General features: G+C 28.2%; 1 protein-coding gene across 13 annotated transcripts in view; it reads left to right on the top strand.

The window, feature by feature from the left end:
• Window positions 1-21,485, top strand: part of LOC136080471 (RUN and FYVE domain-containing protein 2-like) — a 63,281-nt gene that overhangs the window by 37,592 nt on the left and 4,204 nt on the right. For 2 of the 13 annotated variants that reach the window (XM_065797146.1, XM_065797143.1), the window contains 8 exons: window positions 1,474-1,521; window positions 2,251-2,364; window positions 3,053-3,162; window positions 5,459-5,554; window positions 6,365-6,442; window positions 6,535-6,588; window positions 16,153-16,290; window positions 17,582-17,652. In XM_065797146.1, the coding sequence (XP_065653218.1) occupies window positions 1,474-1,521; window positions 2,251-2,364; window positions 3,053-3,162; window positions 5,459-5,554; window positions 6,365-6,442; window positions 6,535-6,588; window positions 16,153-16,290; window positions 17,582-17,652 (709 nt within the window). The remainder of the gene's footprint in view (window positions 1-1,473; window positions 1,522-2,250; window positions 2,365-3,052; window positions 3,163-5,458; window positions 5,555-6,364; window positions 6,443-6,534; window positions 6,589-16,152; window positions 16,291-17,581; window positions 17,653-21,485) is intronic. The other 11 variants (XM_065797148.1, XM_065797149.1, XR_010638476.1 and 8 more) reach the window with 10 other exon arrangements.

Genomic DNA, 21,485 nt, shown 5'->3' with positions numbered 1-21,485 from the left:
AAATTTCTGCTCCATCATAACTGCCCATTGTTACATCAAAGCAGTCATGTATGTTTTTCTTTTTCCAAGTTTCCTTATTAAAATAAAGTAAGGTTTTTCTACAATGTTTTATTATACGGATTGTGTCATCAGGAATAGCTGTGTGGCTTTTTGCAAATTCAATAGTCTTATCTAAAATATCTGCGGTTATTGAGGGGTAAAAATCATTAATGTCAAATTGAATAAATGTGCAGTCATTTTTATTTTCGATTATGGAGAACCAATTTATAACATCAGTGGTATTTTTCCACTGTTGCAAATTTAATTTATTTCTAAGAATATTATTAATTTTGTCCAATTTAATTTTGCTTATATGTCCAATCTCACTTTTTGAGGGAACCAATAACCTACAAGGAAGTTTGTTTTGAAAATTTGGTTTATGGTCTTTTAGTGTTACGAAGGCTTGGGCAGGGGCAGTTGATTCGATTCTATTATCAAGGTTTATTTTTTTAGCAATACTTTGCGCTTCTAAATTAATTGCCTTTTCCAAATTTTTAGGGGCTTTTTCATAAGAACTAGTAATACTGTCGCGTAAAATTTTTTCATAGTTTTCTGTTGTGAGTTGGTAAATATTATTTGTTTTATCAGCAAAAACCAAAATATTAGGGTTTGATTTAATTTTTTTAACATCTAACTTTAATTCTGTTTGAAATTCGTTTTTTATAGGGCGAAACTTGATTGTTTTAATTAAATGTAATAGGTCATTTTCAAAATTTTCCAAATCAGATATAAAAGGTGGGGAATTTTTTGTTTTAAATCCATAATTATCATTATTATTAAATGTATCATCTGTTTTTGTATTTGGTTTTAAGAAAAAATGGGCTTTCCAACGAATTCTTTTAATAAAATGCTCAACTTTATCAATCAAAGAAATAGTATAACTTTTTTCATCTAGTATAGGTATATTTTTCAACGAGTAAGTGAAGTTATTAGTTTCCATAATTACACGGAATATTAAAATACAATTAAGAGTGCTCAACAAATGTTAATAAGGAGCCTAATATATATTTAAACAACTTTAAAAAGTATTCTACACAATAGAGTGCTCAATGTTCTTAACAGAACAGAGCAATTATATTAGAACAGAGCAATTATATTATTATTACTAATATAATTGCTCTGTTCTGTTAAGAACATTGAGCACTCTATTGTGTAGAATACTTTTTAAAGTTGTTTAAATATATATATATATATATATATATATATATATATATATATATATATATATATATATATATATATATATATATATATATATATATATATATTATATATATATATATATATATATATAGATAGATATATATATGTATATATATATATATATATATATATATATACATATATATATATATATATATGTATATATATAGGTTTATATATTAATTAAATAATAATATATTAAATAATAGTATAAATATATTTTATTTTTAGTTGAAGCTGCTGCTCTGGAATTGGACTCGAAGATCAAATTTATTGAACGTATTAAAATTAAAATATAGCATTACTAATAACTTAAATATTGCTTTATACACTAAAGTACTTTATAGATATAATATATATATATATATATATATATATATATATATATATATATATATATATATATATATATATATATATATATATATATATATATATATATATATATATATAGATAGATAGATAGATAGATAAATTAGCCAATTAAAAAACAGCAAAATAAAATAAGTAACATTAAATAATAAAAACAGCACAAAGCAAAAGAATAAAAACAAAAATATTTTTAGATTAAAAAAAAACAAATGATTCAATAAAGTTCCAATTTTGTGTTTTTTTATATATGTGTTTATATTCCTATAGTAAAGGTCTTCATTTAAATGACCGTAATTAAAAAACTTAAAATTACCGTTTGTGGTAAAATTGACTCTTAACTACTCTATGGTATAAATTTTGACATGTCAAAACTATTAAATTATAGGAAACTAGTTACATTTTTTTTAAAACCACAAAAACGCAAGAATGATTTTTTAGACTGTTTTTATTTTTATTTTTTTTACTTTTGACATGCATCAACTAAAAAATAGGTAGAACATGCGAGGAGTGCTCCTATATCAATCTAGGGTTTGGTTTGGGCAGACAGTGTATCAAATAATAAAAAAAAGTTTATAAAGCTTTTGTGTGTGTGTAAATGAATTGTTGAATTGTTTTAAGTATTATTTTTTTTTAAAGGCAATAACCCATCTCCAAAGGAAAAGCGTTTGTTTCGTCTCATAACAACAATAGTTAACTACTTGAAAGATCAACATAGCAATAAAATTGAAGTCAAACATAAGATGAGTCGCTGTATGTTATATTCAAGTTTATTTTAATGGTTTTTCTAAAATTGTTTCTATCATATATTTCTCTTATTTCTTCAAAAATATTGTTGCTTTACAAACTTGAGTTGGTATTTGGCTACAAGTAGCCATGTCTGGTTTACTGGTATTTGGCTACAAGTAGCTATTTACTGGTTCAGAACAGGTGAAAACACAAGGTTAAGCATAAATGTTACTAAATTATTTATATTTAAAAGTTTTCTTTTCTTTTCTTACACTTTATGCTGTTTTAAGTTTGTTTTATTTATTATGTATTTTTTATAAATTTTTTGCTGACAAATAGTGCTTGTTTTATATTTTTTGTTTATTTGTTGAAAATTTTAGTGCATTATTTTATGTTGTTTGTCTACTTTGTACACACACATAACATAGAATAATGCACTTAAATCTCCAATCTTTAAATTAATGTACTTAAATCATCAAGTTTTTTGTGTTTTTCTTTTTCTTTGGGCATACACAGCTTGTGTGTGATCATTTTTATTGCTTGTGTGTAAACATTTAGAAATTTGAGTACGAAAGGGTTATAAATAAGTTATATTATTTTAATATATTACACTAATTATATAATTTATTGACACAAGTAATAGAATTATGTCTTAATTTTATTACCTTTTTTTTTTAACTTATTTCATTCTTTATTTTATCTTGTCTTTTAGGTGAAGTAAGAAAAAGTGTTTCTGAAACTAATCTCCAGTCATGTGTTAGTCCTGAAGCAACAAATGAACTAGTTAGAAATAATACATTTTCAAGTTCTAAACTTATTACGGTTATTTTAATTATTTAATGAATTATATAAGTTTGTCATTGCAATAAGTAATTATATTTTATTATTATTGTTTAAAAAAAGTAGCTCTAAGGATACTAGTCTCCAATGATACTAGTCTACAGGGCACCATGGATTCTGGTAATATTTAAATATTTTTATTTATACATTATTATTAAACTGAATAAACTTAAAAGTTAAAACTAAATAAACAACTTGACAGTTAAATTATCCAAAGTTATGAATGAATTTAATTTTAATAAACTGGTTATTTAAAAGGTTGAAATAATGATGAGAAAAAACTTCTATTTTTAAATAACATCTTAAGTTAATGAGTTATATATAATATTGTAATTTCTAATTAACAAACGTCTTCAAATGTAATGATCATGATTTTATAATGATTGAATTTGATTATGATACATACATACATACATACATACATACATACATACATACATACATACATACATACATACATACATACATACATACATATGTGTGTGTGTGTGTGTGTGTGTGTGTGTGTGTGTGTGTGTGTGTGTGTGTGTGTGTGTATTAGTAAGAAAACATCAATTAATACAAATTATCTTAATACAATTAATAATTTGTTATTAGAAATTTTTTCTGGATTTTGGTTACCAGCATCATCAGCTCATAAAAATTTATGCAAAAAAAATTTTTTTGTAACGTTAGAAACAGTTTAAAATTAACTGATGTCAGCAGTTGAATGGCTTCTTTCTTGCCTACGTAAAAATATAAAAAACAGACTCCAAAATTTGGTTTTCACAAACTGCCCGTTATCTAAATTAATTCTGCCATGTAAAGGTGAATATTGGAATTTTATTTAAAATTGTTTATTTGAAAATTTATTGGAGGGGGGGTCATATGCCCCTGCTACCCACCCCCTCCAGCCCCTGCTACAGGCCTGATATATACATACATATATTTATATACATATATATTCGTATGTATATATATATATATATATATATATATATATATATATATATATAATATATATATATATATATATATATATATGTATAAATTTATACATACACACACTTACTTAGTAAAAAACTTTAATTTTTTCACAATCTTTTACCTAAATTAAAAAATGATAATATGGAAATCCATGATTCATAGTATATTATGTCCAGTAGAAAAGTATTGAACCGTGGTTGTTAAACCACCAAATCATGGATGTTAAATCTTAATAAATATAAAAGAAGGTCTAAATCTTAATGAGATCAGAAAAACAAAATCTGAAAATTTTTTTTAAAGGCTACATATTTTTAATATTTTAAATATAGGGTTTAAATTATTTTATGGGTCTTTTAAAACCTTGTTTAAGAACATTTTTATTCAAACCAGAAATTTCTATGAAGTAGAAATTTCTAGTTAGAATGAAAATGTTCTTAATAATTACTCTTGACAACTAGTCTATTTATAAATAAAGTTCTTGATAACTAGTCTGTTTATAAATGTGCAACTAGGTGTACTTGCTTTAGAATTAAAAGATTTATTTTATGAAAACTTTATTAATAACTGGACATTACACTACAAAATATATTTATACTTAACAAAGACATGTCACATAGATAACCTTTTACATGTCACATAGATAACCTTTTGCATGTCACATAGATAACCTTTTGCATGTCACATAGATAACCTTTTGCATGTCACATAGATAACTTTTTGCATGTCACATAGATAACCTTTTGCATGTCACATAGATAACCTTTTATTAACAAAGACATGTCACATAGATAACCTTTTATTAATAAAGATATGTCACATAGATAACCTTTTATATGCGGAAAATAGTGAAAGTCTCATAATCCATATGAAGACCACATTGGTCTAGAAACAATAGTAAAACAGGAAATCCAAAGATGAGTTCTTGATTATGTTAAATTGAAAAACTAGAAAGTATAATATAATATAAGAAATACTTTAATATAAACACTAAACTTATTTAAAATGTTTAAATTTTGCAATGTTAAATTTAATGTATAATAATGTAAAATTTCATGCATAATCAAGAACCCATCTTTGGATTTCCTATGATGAAAAAAAATAATTTGCTTTTAAACTTTCATAAATATTATGATGTGTATTCTGTATCAATGTTTGAATAAAACGTTTTTATTAAAAATTATAGAAAAGTAATATATTAAAGAATAAAAGATTTAAATTTATTTCATTATTATTTTAATAATTCCTTATTTTTCGTTTTTTTGTTTTTTTTTTGTTTTGTTTACTTGAATATATATTTTTATTTTTTTCTTAGCAAAGATCAAAATCATTCCTGCAGATATTAAATGAAAAAAGTGAGTGGGAGACACGAACACGAAATCTAATGCAAACAATAGCTTTTTCAAATACTGTAAGTCAAATTTTTTTCTTTATAAAATAGGTTTTTTTGGCTGTTCAGTATGGCGTTTTCAGAAAAAAAAAGAAAAAAATAAATAATAATGAAAGAAAAAGATTGCTATCCCATGCCAAACCCTCAGTTGATGTAGGGGCACTCCCTTGCGCAAGCAGACTATAAGGTAGTCGATGTATGTACTGAAGCCCCTGGCAGTGGGCTACTTCAGTGTGACGTCAAAGGGCTTATTTAAACACACATTCATATAATATATATATATATATATATATATATATATATATATATATATATATATATATATATATATATATCAGTCTTCTCTGTTTAAAATTTAATGCCAGCATAGGAAAAAGTGCTGACCAAATGGCCACTTTTAGTTTTTGATGAACGCAATTTTAACGTAAAAAGATGAAATTTTTTTAAAAAAGTTCATCTTTTTATGTTAAAATTGCGTTCATCAAAAACTAAAAATGAAGAGAAATGAAAAGAGCAATAAAAAAAACTATTTTATGCTCTTGCTAAATTTTTTGCGGCCGTGTGAGTGAGCGCGAAAATGCTTGAGTGCTAAAGCGCTGGCTAAACAAAGAAGATTAATATATATTTTTTTTTTTATTTGCATGCATTTCTCACATATGGGGGATCATAAATGAGTCATCATAAATGGGTCATCATAGGCGCTGATAAAATAATAATGATTGAATCATTACTTAAATAAAAATATATTATTTAACTTGTTTTCGATATTTAAAAATATAAATTTTAGTGAAAAATTTTTTTTTTTTTCTGAACATACAACCATTTTTTTAGGAACATCAAAAAGAAATTGCTTTATTAAAAAATGAAATTCACATCATTAATGAAGAAAATGCAAAGAATTCAGCTAAAGTATTTATAGTGTTTATACTTTAATGTATAAAATAAAATTGAATTGTGGGTTAAAAATATTTACATTATAAAGTTTAAAAAAAACATTATAGGTTGAATTACTTTTTGCAGAAAAAATGTCCAAACTTAAACAAGACAAATTGATGGTTAAAAATTAGATTTTTTTCTTTATTGCTTTTTATTATCTTTTTTTTCTGATTGTTTTTAGTTCTTCGTTTTCTTCTGATTTCATGTATTCATTGATTGCTTTATATGTTTCAAATATATATTGCAAAGCTTATGAAAATCATTTGGATTACCCATTAAAAATTTTTTTTTTCTTTTAAATTAAGATTGTGTATCAAATAGATTTAAAGAAAAAGATAAAAAAAAAAAATCCCAAAATGTTCATCAAAGGACCGAGCTCAAGTGAAATAAGGTAAAAATAGGAAGATAAGAAAAAAAATTTAGAATATTGAACAGATGCTGAACATCTGTTCAATATAACTTTTTAAATATATATTTAAAAATAACAGAATAAGACACAGTAAAACAAATTTAAAAAAATTAATAATAGAATATAAGCACCGCACATGCAATAGAAATAATAAACACTTTTAAGGAAAAACCATGACCCGTGCATAAATTCTAAAAGAAACTGAATAAAAAATACAAAAAAGTGTTATATGCTTATACAGGCAATTCAGATATCTCAAAACAAATTAGGGAAATAGGGTTAAATTTAAAAAAAAATTAGTAAGAAATCAGAGAAAGTGACTCTTCATCAAACTTACATAACTTGACATAAGTAAGTTGTATATGGTATAATAATAATTTTTTTTTTTAACATCTTTGCTTCCAACAAGGCTACAATCAACCATTATTAGAGTTGGAAGTTACTGAAAGAGAAAAGATGAAACCAAATAGTTTTATGAAATTATCCTGTTATGTTTAATTTGGGTTGTATTATTGTTTATATTTTTGCAATTGAATAGTATTTTTTTGAAAGATGTCTAATTTTTATGAAGTTGAGTTTGGACAACTTTAAATCAAATCAGGGAAATTCACCATAAAATATTGGCAGACACCCTGTTATTGAGGGAGTTGAATAATTAACTAACAGTTCACCAAGTCAACGTTCTACGCAAATTTATGAAAAACATTTTTGGATTACCCATTAAAATATAATTTCTTTTTTTTTCTTTCGAGTTAAGATTGTGTGTCAAATATAATGTATATTTTGTATTAATCATTTATAAAAATAGTTGATAAAAAATAACAACTGTATAATTTCACAATAGACTTTATTTATTAATAAATGTTTGCAAAATCTAAAATGAATTCTTAATAATGTTAGGCTCGTTCTAACTGCTAAGGAACTTTTTCATCGTAGGGTTGTATCTCTTTTCTAACATGATTGTTACTCAAGCAAACTATCATTATGTTCCATTAAATAAAACTCAATCTTGTATTCAGTTAAGTTGTCAATGAAAAAGAAGTTTAAAAATGTTAAATAAATTGTGTACTGTTACTTGTAACTTGTACTGTTACTTGTAACTGTTCTTTGTAACTTGTTTTAAAAAAAGTTTTTTTTCCTGCGAACATTAATGCATTGACATCCTATGTTTTCCTGACACAAAAAGTTACACTTTTTTAAGTCTTCTGAACAGTGTTGATAAACGGTGTAAATCTTTTTGCCTCCACTTTTCTTCAGCAGCAGTTGGTCGCTGCCTTCTAATAATTTTTTAAGGGCAAAATAATCTTTCTTCCGCCTCCAGTGGCTTCCATCTTTTTATTGGCAGCCACAGCCATAGTTTTTTTTGGAGGCAAAATGTTTTGGAGGCTGACATTAATAGGGAGGCCATTGGTGGCTGTCTCCAAATGAAAGTTTTGGAGGCAAAATGATTTGGAGGCTACTTCTAGTAGCCTCTGCCTCCCACTTATTTGTTGAAAATTTTTGAATAAATAAGTAGTTTCATATTTAAAACAAAATATCAAAAGTTGAAAAACTCATTTCTATGCCTTAGGCAAAAAAGTCATTTTGAAAAAAAAGTTTATAATAACATATTACAACTAAAAATCCAGACAAATTTTGAAAATTAGTATCTCTTTAAATTTTTTAAATTTAAAAAGCATATTAACAAAAAATTTATATTTTACAAAGTAAAAAAAAATTCTTCGTTTATCAGTCCATTCTACTGAACACAGTCAACTCTTGCAAAGATACTCGCCCCAAGCCTATGCACACGATTTTGCTCGATTTTTTTCATACAATGAACTATTCGATTTCTTAGTTGATGGAGATTTTTCGCTTGCAAATTGTCTACATACACCAATCTTTTGATTTTAGTCCAAAAATTCTCAATCGGACGCAATTCGGGCACATTAGCAGGGTTTATGTCTCTCGACACATATTCGAGATAAAAAATATTTTATAGATAAGATAAGAAATATTTTTGCTTTTTAAGTAATCTTTTACTTTGTTTAAGTAGTGTGCAGAGGCTAGATCAGGCCAGAACACAATTTTGTCGTTTTTATGAACCTCATTGATGAACTTCTTTATTTTAATCAGGCATTGGAAATGTACACATCTTTGTTAACTGCTGGGCCTGAAGGAGCCTTGTAATGCTTTGAGACCTCTTTCTATAACAAGGCTATCCAAACTAATAATTTTGGCTCGTATTTGCTTTTTATTTTGAGCTTGACCTCGTTAGAAGTTGCGTCGGGATCTGAAGTGTAAAATCCTGTGTTGCCAGAAAGCTCTGTTTTGCACAAAGGAAAATACCATTTGTTGTCAATTATCACAAATTTTTTACAGAAAGTGCAACAAATTTTTTGTACTTAGGATGCCCAACAGTTTTATATCGTGAAAAAAACAATTTTAGTTTTTTTCACGATATCAAGTGCTCGTCTTTTCGTTGATAATTTTGGATATATACTGCTGGGAAATGTTGAATCTTTTCACAACTATGGTGTGAAACTCCATCCTCCTTATCAATTGACTTTTTTAGGCGTTATATCTGTTTCTTTTTTTTTTTCTGCAGTCCGATAACTTGTTGCAGTATATCGAACATGGTAGATTTTAGGACATTTTCCATGCGAAAATGATTAATAATAAACATTTTGTTCTCTATTGGATGCAAATCCAAAAAAGCGTACACTTGTTTACGGAGTGCCTCTTGATTATTTGATCTTTTAGACATGTTTACATAGGTTCTGAAAAAAAACGATTATGGTATATTGTAGAGAATTTACAATATAATAGGTAGAATTATAAAACATTGTTAGACATAAATTGTTTTTGCAAAAAAGTGAAAATAATAAGTTTTTGTGTAACATTTGAAATAAAAAATCTTAATAACCCATCAATAATTGATTTATTAAATTTGTGTGCTATATCAAACGATAAAGATTTTAAAATACTAAATAGTGGTATAAATAACTCCATACTGCTAAAAATGGACTTGGTACATTTCTCTTGTATACTGGCGATATATAAGTTTTATTAATTACTTGCTTCCATCTTTGTAACCCACTCAATTCTCCTTATTCTTGTCAATCACTGCTGTCAGCATGAATTTTCTAACAGATACACACCTTCTTAATCTTGTGAGTCAATCACTGCTTTCAACGTGTAGTTTTTTTTAATTTAAAAAAACCAATGTTTTTCTTAAGTAAATGTCTCTAACTGTTTGAAGAAAGACATTTCTGGTTTTTGTTGAAAATGTTGGTAGGTTCATGATAACTTAATTTTTGGCAAAATGACAAAATATAAGTTTTGGTCTGTATTTTTTTAACTTTTCAGATCCTGCATGATGTCTGATGCTGCCTATTGTTTGAAATGTTTTATGATGCAATTCTCTGTTGTTTTTTAAGTTTCTTGTTCTTACTTCATTACTGATCATGAAGTCATCATGCACTAGTCAAATGTAGTAGGTTTAGGTTAGGAAAAATTTGAAGCAAATCAGACAATATTTAGGGGTCAATAAAAATTTTGACTTTTTATGTATACGGTCTATATGGTCAAAAGAGTAAAAATTTCATTTGATATTTTAATTTCTAAAATTTTAAATGAAAAATTGTTATAATACTGATTTCAAAAGTATGTATAAGTAATGCCCCATCAAATGTTATCTACCGCGATCATGGCTGCCTTAGAGGAGAATGGGTTAATCTAGCGTCGCTGGACAAAACGAAGCAGAAACTATTTTTGGTCCTCGTCTTTGGTGAGGGTTTCATTATATTTCTGGATAAGAGCAATGCCACGCTCTGCGCTATCATTGACAACCTTCATCTTGTCGACTCGATCCTTCAAATTTTGGTAGCAAGCATTCGATTCCCATGCTTCTGGATCTTTCAACGGGAAACTCTTGGCCTCCTTCTTTCCGGTGATACTAAGTATTTTGAAAAGACAAAATGTTCTTTGAGTCACAAACTTTTCAAGATGATTGAAGTCTGCGCCACACATGTTTATTCTCTTCAGAGCTGACTGAGTCTTTAGAAGCTGGAGGTTGGCTATCATGGCTTTTTTAACATCTAGAGGGACTCAGTTGTCAAAAAAAAATTAAACCCACGAGGTGTTCTGAGAAGAACCACATATGTCGAGTAAATGCACTGTAAGCCGCATCAGCAATAATACGGTTTGGATATTTCTTGAGAAGCCCTATCATCATTGCATCATTCAGGGGAGTGTATGAAGCCAGCGGAGCCTTGTCCCAGAAACATCCATAAATGAGAGAAATGAAGAGTGCCAGCTCCTTCAAACTGCACTTTTCTTTAGCATTTTCTCTATGTTTATAAGGCATGTCACTTATATTAATTCCAACTGGCCTTCAAGTAGCACCATTTTTAGAGAATAGATGGCCTTCGACATCCATTTAGCATGATGAATTGCTCCTGGAGCTTGGAACTGGAACTCCATCTTAAAACTGCTTCCACCGAGGACGATAAGACATAGCCGAAGGAGCTCGAGGTAATTCTCCCGAGGCTGCTGATGTCCTGTGGCTTTGGTGTAGTAGACCATCTCCGTTCAAAGAGTTTTGGTATCCTCATTGAAGATTTTGTTGCTAGCTGGCAAATACTCTGTTTGCTTGATGTATGGCCATTTCTTCTGAAACCTCTTAAAAAGACCAACTTCTGGTCCACCCATCCCACTAAAAACAGCTGTGAAGACACTGCTCAGAACAACTTCCAGGATATGATGGCGGCATCTGATGTTTACAAGTTCATGGCCAAATGCTTCTTCAATAAGAATGCATGCCCTCGATGGAGGCCTGTGTTGGAGGAAGTTATATCAAATACCAGACCTTGAACTTTTTCTTGTAGATTCCAGTCATCTAGTACTTCTAAGCATGCAGCAGCCTGTTTTTCCCCAGTTCCTCCTACAATTTTTGGGACTGCCAATAACTTCTTGATACCATTCCCAGTGACAATCACAGTAATTCGATCAACCGTTTTTTTTGCACCAGCTATGTCCGGAAGCAGTTTCCCATCCCAATGGAGAAGAGAAATTTCAGTTGAAAAAGAACTCTTCTCTGCTTCAGCTACTTTTTTTCAGTTAACCATCCATGACCTTCTGATGGTGCTCCTAGACAATGTCAGGTCGTCAAGGGGATGGCCTAAAGCCAATGATGATGGAACTCTGAAGTCTTCATCATCGACGTCGTCCTCGTCTTCAGACTTAGAAGAAGAACTGATATCCAAAGCAGAACAGAGTGTTTCTATTTGCTGCAACTTTTCTGTCTCGATTTTCATTAGCTTCTATACGAGCTCTCTTCTTTGTCTCTTTCTTTGCATGATTGTGATCCACTCCAGCCATGCTTGAACTGTTGACATTCTCTCTGTTCATGTTCATTTTATTTTAAAAACAACAACATTTGTTTTAAGGCCTTAATATGTGACTGATAAATTGATAATATTACACTAATCCATTTAATAAACAATAGATTATTAACTATTCATGGTAACTAATTAATTGTAATTATGTATAATAAGTTATGTATAAATATATGCATAAAGCAGCTGATGCAAATTACTAACCTTTTAAGCTTTTCTTCTATAGTCAGAAAAAAATTTCAAAAATATTATTTATTTGAAAAAATTTCAATTTTTAAAAATTATTTGCTGATGGCAAGATGTCTGCTAATTACAAATTGCACAAAGAACTAGAACAATTACTTTGTATGGTGTCCCAGAAGTGCTGTTCAGAAAAACAAAACTAAAAATTAGGTATAAACACTAAGCAATGTGATTTCTGCTACAAACATGCTGTAAAATTAAGTGCTTGCCTAAAATGTTGAAATCCTATTGACCCCTAAAATTGCTCAAATTGGTCCTATTTTTTGCATGGTTATTCCTTATATATAGTAGAACAATGTTAGCCTTGTGGAGAGTGGTTAGGAACACTTTTAATTTTTACTATGTAATTCTGGACCACCCTAGTGTGTGTGTGTGTGTGTGTATAAATTACCTATAGAAAATGATTTTAACAGTTCAACAACTGGATGATAAAAAGGATAATGGTCAAAAATATCTTGTTCCAAATCAGGCAGAAACATCTGAATTTCGTTAGCATTTCTACCATCCAACCCACCTCCATTATATCCAGGCCAAATTATCCCATGCTTACTTAGCCATACAGCAATTTCAGGTTCTTTACATAAAACATTAGAAATCTCTATAACAATTTTCATCAGCAAATGAAGTTCTGGTGGAGGAACTACATCAAGTACATTTGTATCTCCAGCTACATTAAGCAGACATGGATCTATAACATTTTTGTAGATCTGCATAGAACATTTCTTAGATCCATTTTCAGCAAAGCTTCCATACAGCAACTTTAACTTATTGATAGTTCTCCCAGATTTGACATCATTACAATATGAACAAGAGTATTTTCCTCCATGTCCTGATAAGCCTAAAGTTATATTTAGCAGTTTAAGATCTGCTGCTAAGTAGAACTTAAGTCTGAGCATTATTTTCTCCATAATTATCTGAAGGTTCGTATGATTTTAGTAACATTTTTGACAAATGCCAATACCAGAACTTTATTAACACCAGTATTTTTGTTTTCTCGACAGTCAATGTCTGTTTCTATAATAAAAATATTCATAACAAATTTTAAGGATCCTTGACCACGAATAATAACTTTATCTATTTTTAGTCCCTTAACAGTGCAAATATATTCAACAAGTGATTTGGAATCTTTCACATACACTAAATCTTTAATTACAGTATGTAGGATTTTTTTATTTTCAACTTTTTTCTTAGCTGTAAACTACACTTTTTCTACTGCGGTAATAAATCTTTGATAACGATTGAAGCAAATTTTTATAATAACTTCATTTGATATCTCAGGTTCATTTAAATAAACACTTAAAACATCCTAAGAAATAATATTTTATACATAAGTTATTGTTAATGGTAGTTCAATCAATTTTCAAATCGATTAAGTAAATTACAACTTATAAATATTTTATACAAATTGATTTTCAAATGTTTACGTTACTAAGTTTACATTAAAAGTTATACATTACCTTAAGGTTTACCTCTTAGAATTTATCTCTGGACATAACACATAGTGGACAATCACAGGTTGACTCTGCATCACCTATCAATATATATAAATATATATATATATATATATATATATATATATATATATATATATATATATATATATATATATATATATATATATATATATATCAGAGAAATATGGAATACATATTTACCTTTAAATCTTGGAAGTAATCTAATTCTCTCAGATGGGAGCAACCGATTTTCTATAGTTACAATAGATAATTACTCTCCTTTTTTGGCAGAGTATAGTTTAACCTTGCAGCTTGAGCATAAACCTGTTGGGCTAGAAAGTAGATCTGAATTGTAGTTGCTGTTTGCATACATTTGAACCAGATTTAGGAACTGAGTTCCAGGTTCCAGCATAGAACATTTAAATTTTTTTTTGCCACAACAAGCACAAATAATCTTGCGAGACAATAAATGATCTCTATGTTTATGATGCATGTCACTTATATTAATTATGCTAGTGATATGCATAATTAATATAAATTAATATAAAATTTTTAGATCTTATCAAAATATGCAAGTGAATATATATATATATATATATATATATATATATATATATATATATATATATATATATATATATATATATATATATATACAGTATTGGACAAAACATTTGCAACCAACATCGAACAATGCTAAAAAGTGTTCCTAATTTTACATGTCTTAAAAACGAAACGAACTTCCACAGCAAACAGTTCAGGAGTCTGGAATCATAGCATGCCATGACATGAGCAATCAGCTGACAGGTGACAGCACACAGGCAGAATTTCGTTGACAAGTGCCATTTTGCAGCGAACAAAACAAGTGCAACTTTTTTGGTTTGTTTCATTTTCTTAAGTCTGGTCCGTGTCAACATCACGGAAGTTTTTTAATAATTAAAGGAAGTATCCAGAAGTTTCCAGAAGCATGCAGAAGCTTCCAGAAGTTTCCAGAAGAAGCATCTGGAAGCATCCAGTAGAATCCAGAAATATCCAGAAACATTCAGAAGCATCCAGACGCATCCAGGAATATACATATATATATACATATGTTTATGTATATATATATGAATATATATATATATATATATATATATATATATATATATATATATATATATATATATATATATATATATATATATATTTATATATATATATATATATATATACATATATATATATATATATATATATATATATATATATATATATATATATATATATATATATATATATATATAATATTAATACAAAATATTTTGAAGTTAGAAATAAAAATATTATAAATTATCAATAATTATTTAAACTTTATCAAAAACAATTTCATGTCACAATTTTTCTTTGGGAGGGGGAAATTTGCCCCAATTCCCTAAAAGTTGATTTTCTAATCAGGATGTACACCAAACAATTTGTTTTCTTCATAGATCAGTTAGTTTACTATCATGGAGCCATTATAGATCATGAAGCCATTATAGATCATGAAGCTATCTTTCATACCTATTATTTTGTTACTTTACTTTCTGCTTTTTAATCTAATTTTTAGATCTTATCAAAATATTGAAAAAGGTTTTAAAATAAAACTAAATCATGAGGAGTTTTATACAACCTATTATAGAAAATTGTCAAACTAATAAACTAATAAATTAATTTAAAAATTATGAATAAAAATAAGTTTGAAAAAAGAGTAAAGTATATGATATGTTATCATTAATTATATAAATATGTTTTTTTTGGTGCGAAGCTTTTTAGGTTCAAAGTATAATATTAAAAAAATTGATATTTATATCTTTATTTTAGTTTATCTTTCAGGTTAAATGTTTTGATTTCTGTCTATACAAATTTTGTTTGCCAAAAAACCATTTCTTTATTATTACTATTTTAAAAATTTTTTCTTTGGTTTTTAGATAAATAATTAACAACAAGGTGTTATTATATTATTATTAATCTATTTTTATTTTTTATATTTGATTAATCTATTATGTAATATTTTATTAATTTATGATTGTTATCATTATTATTTATTAATCTAGCTATTATTGTTATTATTATTATCATTATTACTATTGTTATTGTTGGTATTATTAACAAAATTTGTTATACTTGGCTTTGTCTCTTTCTTTTTTTGTTTGTTTGATTTTGAGAAAGCTTTTATTTCAGCTAGAAAGCCAATTGGCCAACAGTTATGAAGCTTATAAAGATCTTTGTCACTTGCAAAAAAGTTTGAAATTAACCTGGATTCCAGATAATATTGTCAAATTTTGTCAGAATGCTAAATGCAAGTTGCCATTCTCTAAGGTTGTTTTTTTTTTATGTAATGATCTTATTTATTCTCACATATATGTTTTGTAATTAATATTATTTTTAAATTTTATTTTACTTTAAATTTTAGTAATTATTAATGGTGATACTTGTGTTATAATGCAATCTGTTAAATACAACTTAAGTATTTTTATGTTCTGTGATAAATTTTAGAATTTAATATAAGTATTAGTAACTTTGTCAATGTGGCCAATTTACAAATGTGACCAAAGTTGCAATTTCTCTTTTAGAGGTTTTTCCAAAAAAAAACTGATAGTTTTGGTAAAAACTAGGTACATATTCATGATCAGCATATCAAAGCACTCAAATCAGTCAATAAGGCTGTCTAATGTTTTTATTTGTTTGTGGTTATAATAGTTATGTATCCCATTTAAAATTTTAAAAATATTCACACATTCAAAAATTATTTTTTATGATTTCTATGTTTAAATGCCTTTTTTATGAAATTTGTTGTAATTTACATTTATTTAAATGTAGTATTATAATTATTAAATATAATTTAATTTTAGTTTTATATAGTTAGTGACATAAACTTAAATCAACATTTAATTGTTATATAAACATATAAAAAAGTTGACAAAGCAAAATCCAAAGGTTGACAGTTAAACCCTTTGTAACTTATTAACTTATTAATAAAAGAAAATTAAACATGACAAAAATTGTAATCTTTGTGCAATTTTTTATGCAGAGTTCCCTTTGGATATCTTGATCCTTTGAATATCTTGATCCTTTGAATATCTTGATCCTTTGAATATTTTGTTCCTTCGAATATCTTGATCTTTTGAATATCTTGATCCCTGATTGTGAAGATCTGAAATATAAAATATAGAAGCAATGGCAGAAATTTTTTCTTAATATTGTCTTAAAAAGGTTTCCGTAAACATATCTGAAAAAAAAGTTGTTATAATTAGATATTATTGGCACAATCAGTTTATAGTTACTAATTTTGTTAAAATAAATTGAAAAAATGACTAAAAAGGATTAACTTTATAAAAAATGAATTGTATAAAAGACTACTTTAAAATAAAAATAACTGTTCTCACAAAGACATAAAAAAGTTTTCAAAGTTTGCTCAAATGAAGTGTCAGACTTAAATGAAAATTAATTTCTGTTAATTAGAAATTAAAAATATTTATTTTTAACCATTTACCTTGAATCAAAACTAAAGTGATTGTGACAATTAAAAAGTCATAAGTACAGTTTGACATAAGAACAGTTTAAAATTTTTTTTTAAGTTTTACAGTTAACAAGTTGAAAATCTCTTTAGGCACTTCGCAAGCACCATTGTAGATGTTGTGGACGTGTTTTTTGTGCAGAATGTACTAAAAACAAAATGAGGTATTGTTATTTTAAAAATCAATCTCCCTTATGCCCAGGGGAGAACCCATTAATTGAGGAAACTACTCATTATGTTTGTATATTATGTAATATAGCTGGTTTTTTATGGTTTTTTAAAGTTGTTTATTCTTTGTTTGCTGAGTTTGTGAAATATTAACTTATGTGGAATTTGTGGAATGTTAACTTATGTGGAATTGTCATAGTGTTGCCATTTATCAATATAGAAAAATCAACAATGCTGCAATAATTATTAGCAGTAAACAGCTGGATTTTTTTTTTTTTTTTTTGGAGAGGGGGAAGGGGTTGCCAGTCATAGTGAGCCTAAGCTGTCACAAAAGGAAGTTCAAGCTTTTTGTCACTTTTTGATCAGCAGATAGTTACTTTAGAGATTATCAGGAATAAGAAGCAATCGAACCAGAATCTTGTGGTGCCCTAGAATTTGCTGGAAATGAAGGAGAAAGTTGTCCATTAAAGACAACTTTAATACTGCTGTTCGAAAGGTATATATCATATCAGAGCTTATGAAGAAAACCAGCTTTTTTTAAAGCCAGACTTTATGGAAAGTCATTGAAAAGTCAAAAGCAATAGTTTTTGCCTCACTGCTTTTATCTGATACATGATATATCCTTTCTGTTACAGCTGTTAAAAAGTCTGCAATAGATTAAGAAGATTAAAATGCTTGAAAAGATTTTCAAAGTAAAAGTTCTTTATAAAATGAAGTATTAGAGATTTGTTAACTAAAGTGTTAATTAATAATAGTAAGAAGACTGGGCAATAGAGGGGTTAAAAGCAGTCTTGGTAGTTTTCTAAAAATCATAAAAAAAGGTGCTGTTTTTAAGCAGGAAATTAATGTTTAGTCCAGCACTTGTTTAGAAAGTTTAATGAAAAGAGTTTTTAGCATTTTTAAAACCATAAAAGGAATGTTATCTGAGATGAAAGGAAGAACACGGTCATTAGAATCAAGTGATAAGAGGAGTTGTACTCTTCAAATAGTTCTGTCTTAACCTTAAAAATAGTTATAAAATCAAAGCCATGTATGAGAGACTTGCCTTTTCTAATGATAAAGATTACCTCTAGAATGAAATGGAATAAAAATTTTCATGCTTGTCTGAATCTAGAAGATTACTTCAATGAATTTTACATTGAATTTGTTAAAACTTCCATTACTTAAATAATGCAATTTTTAACAGAGAAACATTGAGTTAATTAGGACTAATTAGGGTTAAGCAGAAAATAAGGTAAGTAATTAGGGTTGTTCAGAAATTAAGAAATTCAAAAAAATTGAGTTTTAGTGCCAGCAGGATCATTGATACTAGAGCCAAGTCATTCAGTATAATGAGCATTTAAGTTACCAATAACAACCAATAGTGTTAGGAGTAAGAAGAAAGGGCTTGGTTAACTTGATCAGACATAACATCAAAAAGAGTAAGGAAGTTTTTTGTTGTTCTCTTTCTCAAGAGTATTGAGAAGGTGAACAATGAAAAACAAAGAAAAGTATTGAAGATGTGCTAAAGGAAAGCACTTAAAAGAATGGTTAGAGGATTTAAACCTGATTTTACAATTAATAGGTAGTTTGGTATGTAAGTATTTTTTTTTTTTTTTGTTAATTCACCTCCCCAAGGCCCAGAAGGCCACTACAGACAAGGAGGCTACTTAATTGTGGTTATAACCCTCTCTTAACTCTATAACTCTGAAACATGAAACTTGACGAACAAGGCCGCTGCGCAGAGAAACAAGTTGAGCGCAGTACTACCAGGGACGTGATGGGGATCAAATCGAAGTATATGCCAAGGTCGAACATTTGACTATCGGAGTTTTCAAAATCAAAAGATTTTGAAAACTCCTATTAACCCTTGGCTAGAAGATTTTACTGAGAGAAATTTTGCTAACAAAATACTGCAACATTTTAATGGAACAATTGTGACGTTACTGAGACAAAGTCCTTAAAAACTATTAATTAGGAATCGCCAAACTTAAATTCTGTTTTTTACAGAAGTTTATTAAGGCAATAGACAACCAAGAGGAAACTGTGATTTTTTATTTTAAAAAACAAGACATAACAACTTTAAACAACTTCAATTTTGACCATTATAGATACCATTATATACTTAAAGGTAAATGTAATTTTTATATATATATATATATATATATATATATATATATATATATATATATATATATATATATATATATATATATATATATACATATACATATACATATATATATATACAGTATCGGACAAAACGAGTGCAACCAAATAATGCTAATTTAGTTTCTTTATATAAAAGTGCTGCATTTTTTCAATTTAGAGAATTAACTATGTAACTGTTTAGAGACAAAGTTCTTCAAGTTTTATTCATCACAAAGTTCATTATTTGTACACGAAAATTAATAAATTAATCAAAAGTATTAAAAAAAGTTGATTTCCTTCTGGACAAAACAAGTGCAACTCGACAAAATGTTGACCAAGCTGTATTTCGCTATCAATATTTTGTGGCGAATCCTTTGTTGTCGATCACAGCCTTGCATCTTCGAGGCATAGATTCGATCAGGTGATCAATGAAACTTTGTGGAATCGCTGCCCAGGCCTTTTGGATTTGTTCAAACAGTTGATCCTTATTACGAACACCTTCAAGATTAATTCTGCGGTTGACGATCTCCCACAGGTTCTCGATAGGGTTGAGATCCAGAGATTGAGGCGGCCTATCCATCACCGATAGGTGGTTGTCTTGAAACCACTGCTTGACTACTTTTGCAGTGTGTTTCGGATCGTTGTCTTGCTGAAAAACCCATTTTATTGGCATATTCCATTCAGCATGAGGTAACATAACATCTTTCAGGATATTTTTATACATGAAACGGTCCATTATTCCATCGTTTCGATGTATTGGACCTAGACCGTTAGCAGAAAAACACCCCCAGACCATTACATTGCCTCCACCATGCTCTAATTGCTTTTGTATCTCGACTGATGATATCCAGGGATCCTTCTTGACGGATCTGACGATCATAGAATCCTCTCTAGAAGTGGTGGAACGCGGTCTTCCACCTTTGTTATCTGCTGCCAACTTCCCCATAGAATGATATTTGGAACATAGACTTGATGCGGTCCATTTTTTCACGCGATATTTATCACAAATACTTTTTTGTGACATTCCACTTATGTAATCGCCAATAATTTTCTTTTTTAGTTCCAATCCAAGACTGTCAGGAGCCATTTTTGCACTTGAAGTCATGAAAATAATAAAAATAAATAATCACGCTTCTCAAGGCTTACCGTGTTACATTTACCTTGTGATGATACAATAATGCTCTGTGGAACACAACCTCTTGGTTGGATGTGGACTGTATTGATGTAATGAAACACTTGTTGTATTTCACTTCTTGTATTGATGTTCTTCGATAAAACACTTTGATAAAACTCACTTCAATAAACTGTCTTGATAATACTGACTGATTGACTTCCATATACTGACTGAATTACATGTCGGTTTACATGTCTTTTAAATAGTAAAATGAACCTGTGTGAACCTGTTCTGGAAGATTCTAGATGCTTCTTTTCGATGCTTCTGGAAGCTTCTGGATGCGTCTGGATGCTTCTGAATGTTTCTGGATATTTCTGGATTCTACTGGATGCTTCCAGATGCTTCTTCTGGAAACTTCTGGAAGCTTCTGCATGCTTCTGGAAACTTCTGGATACTTCCTTTAATTATTAAAAAACTTCCGTGATGTTGACACGGACCAGACTTAAGAAAATGAAACAAACCAAAAAAGTTGCACTTGTTTTGTCCGCTGCAAAATGGCACTTGTCAACGAAATTCTGCCTGTGT

This window comes from Hydra vulgaris, chromosome 05, assembly GCF_038396675.1.
Source record: "Hydra vulgaris chromosome 05, alternate assembly HydraT2T_AEP".
Lineage (NCBI taxonomy): Eukaryota > Metazoa > Cnidaria > Hydrozoa > Anthoathecata > Hydridae > Hydra > Hydra vulgaris.
The sequence above is the reverse complement of the archived record's forward strand: the minus strand, read 5'-3'. Positions and strand labels throughout refer to the sequence as shown.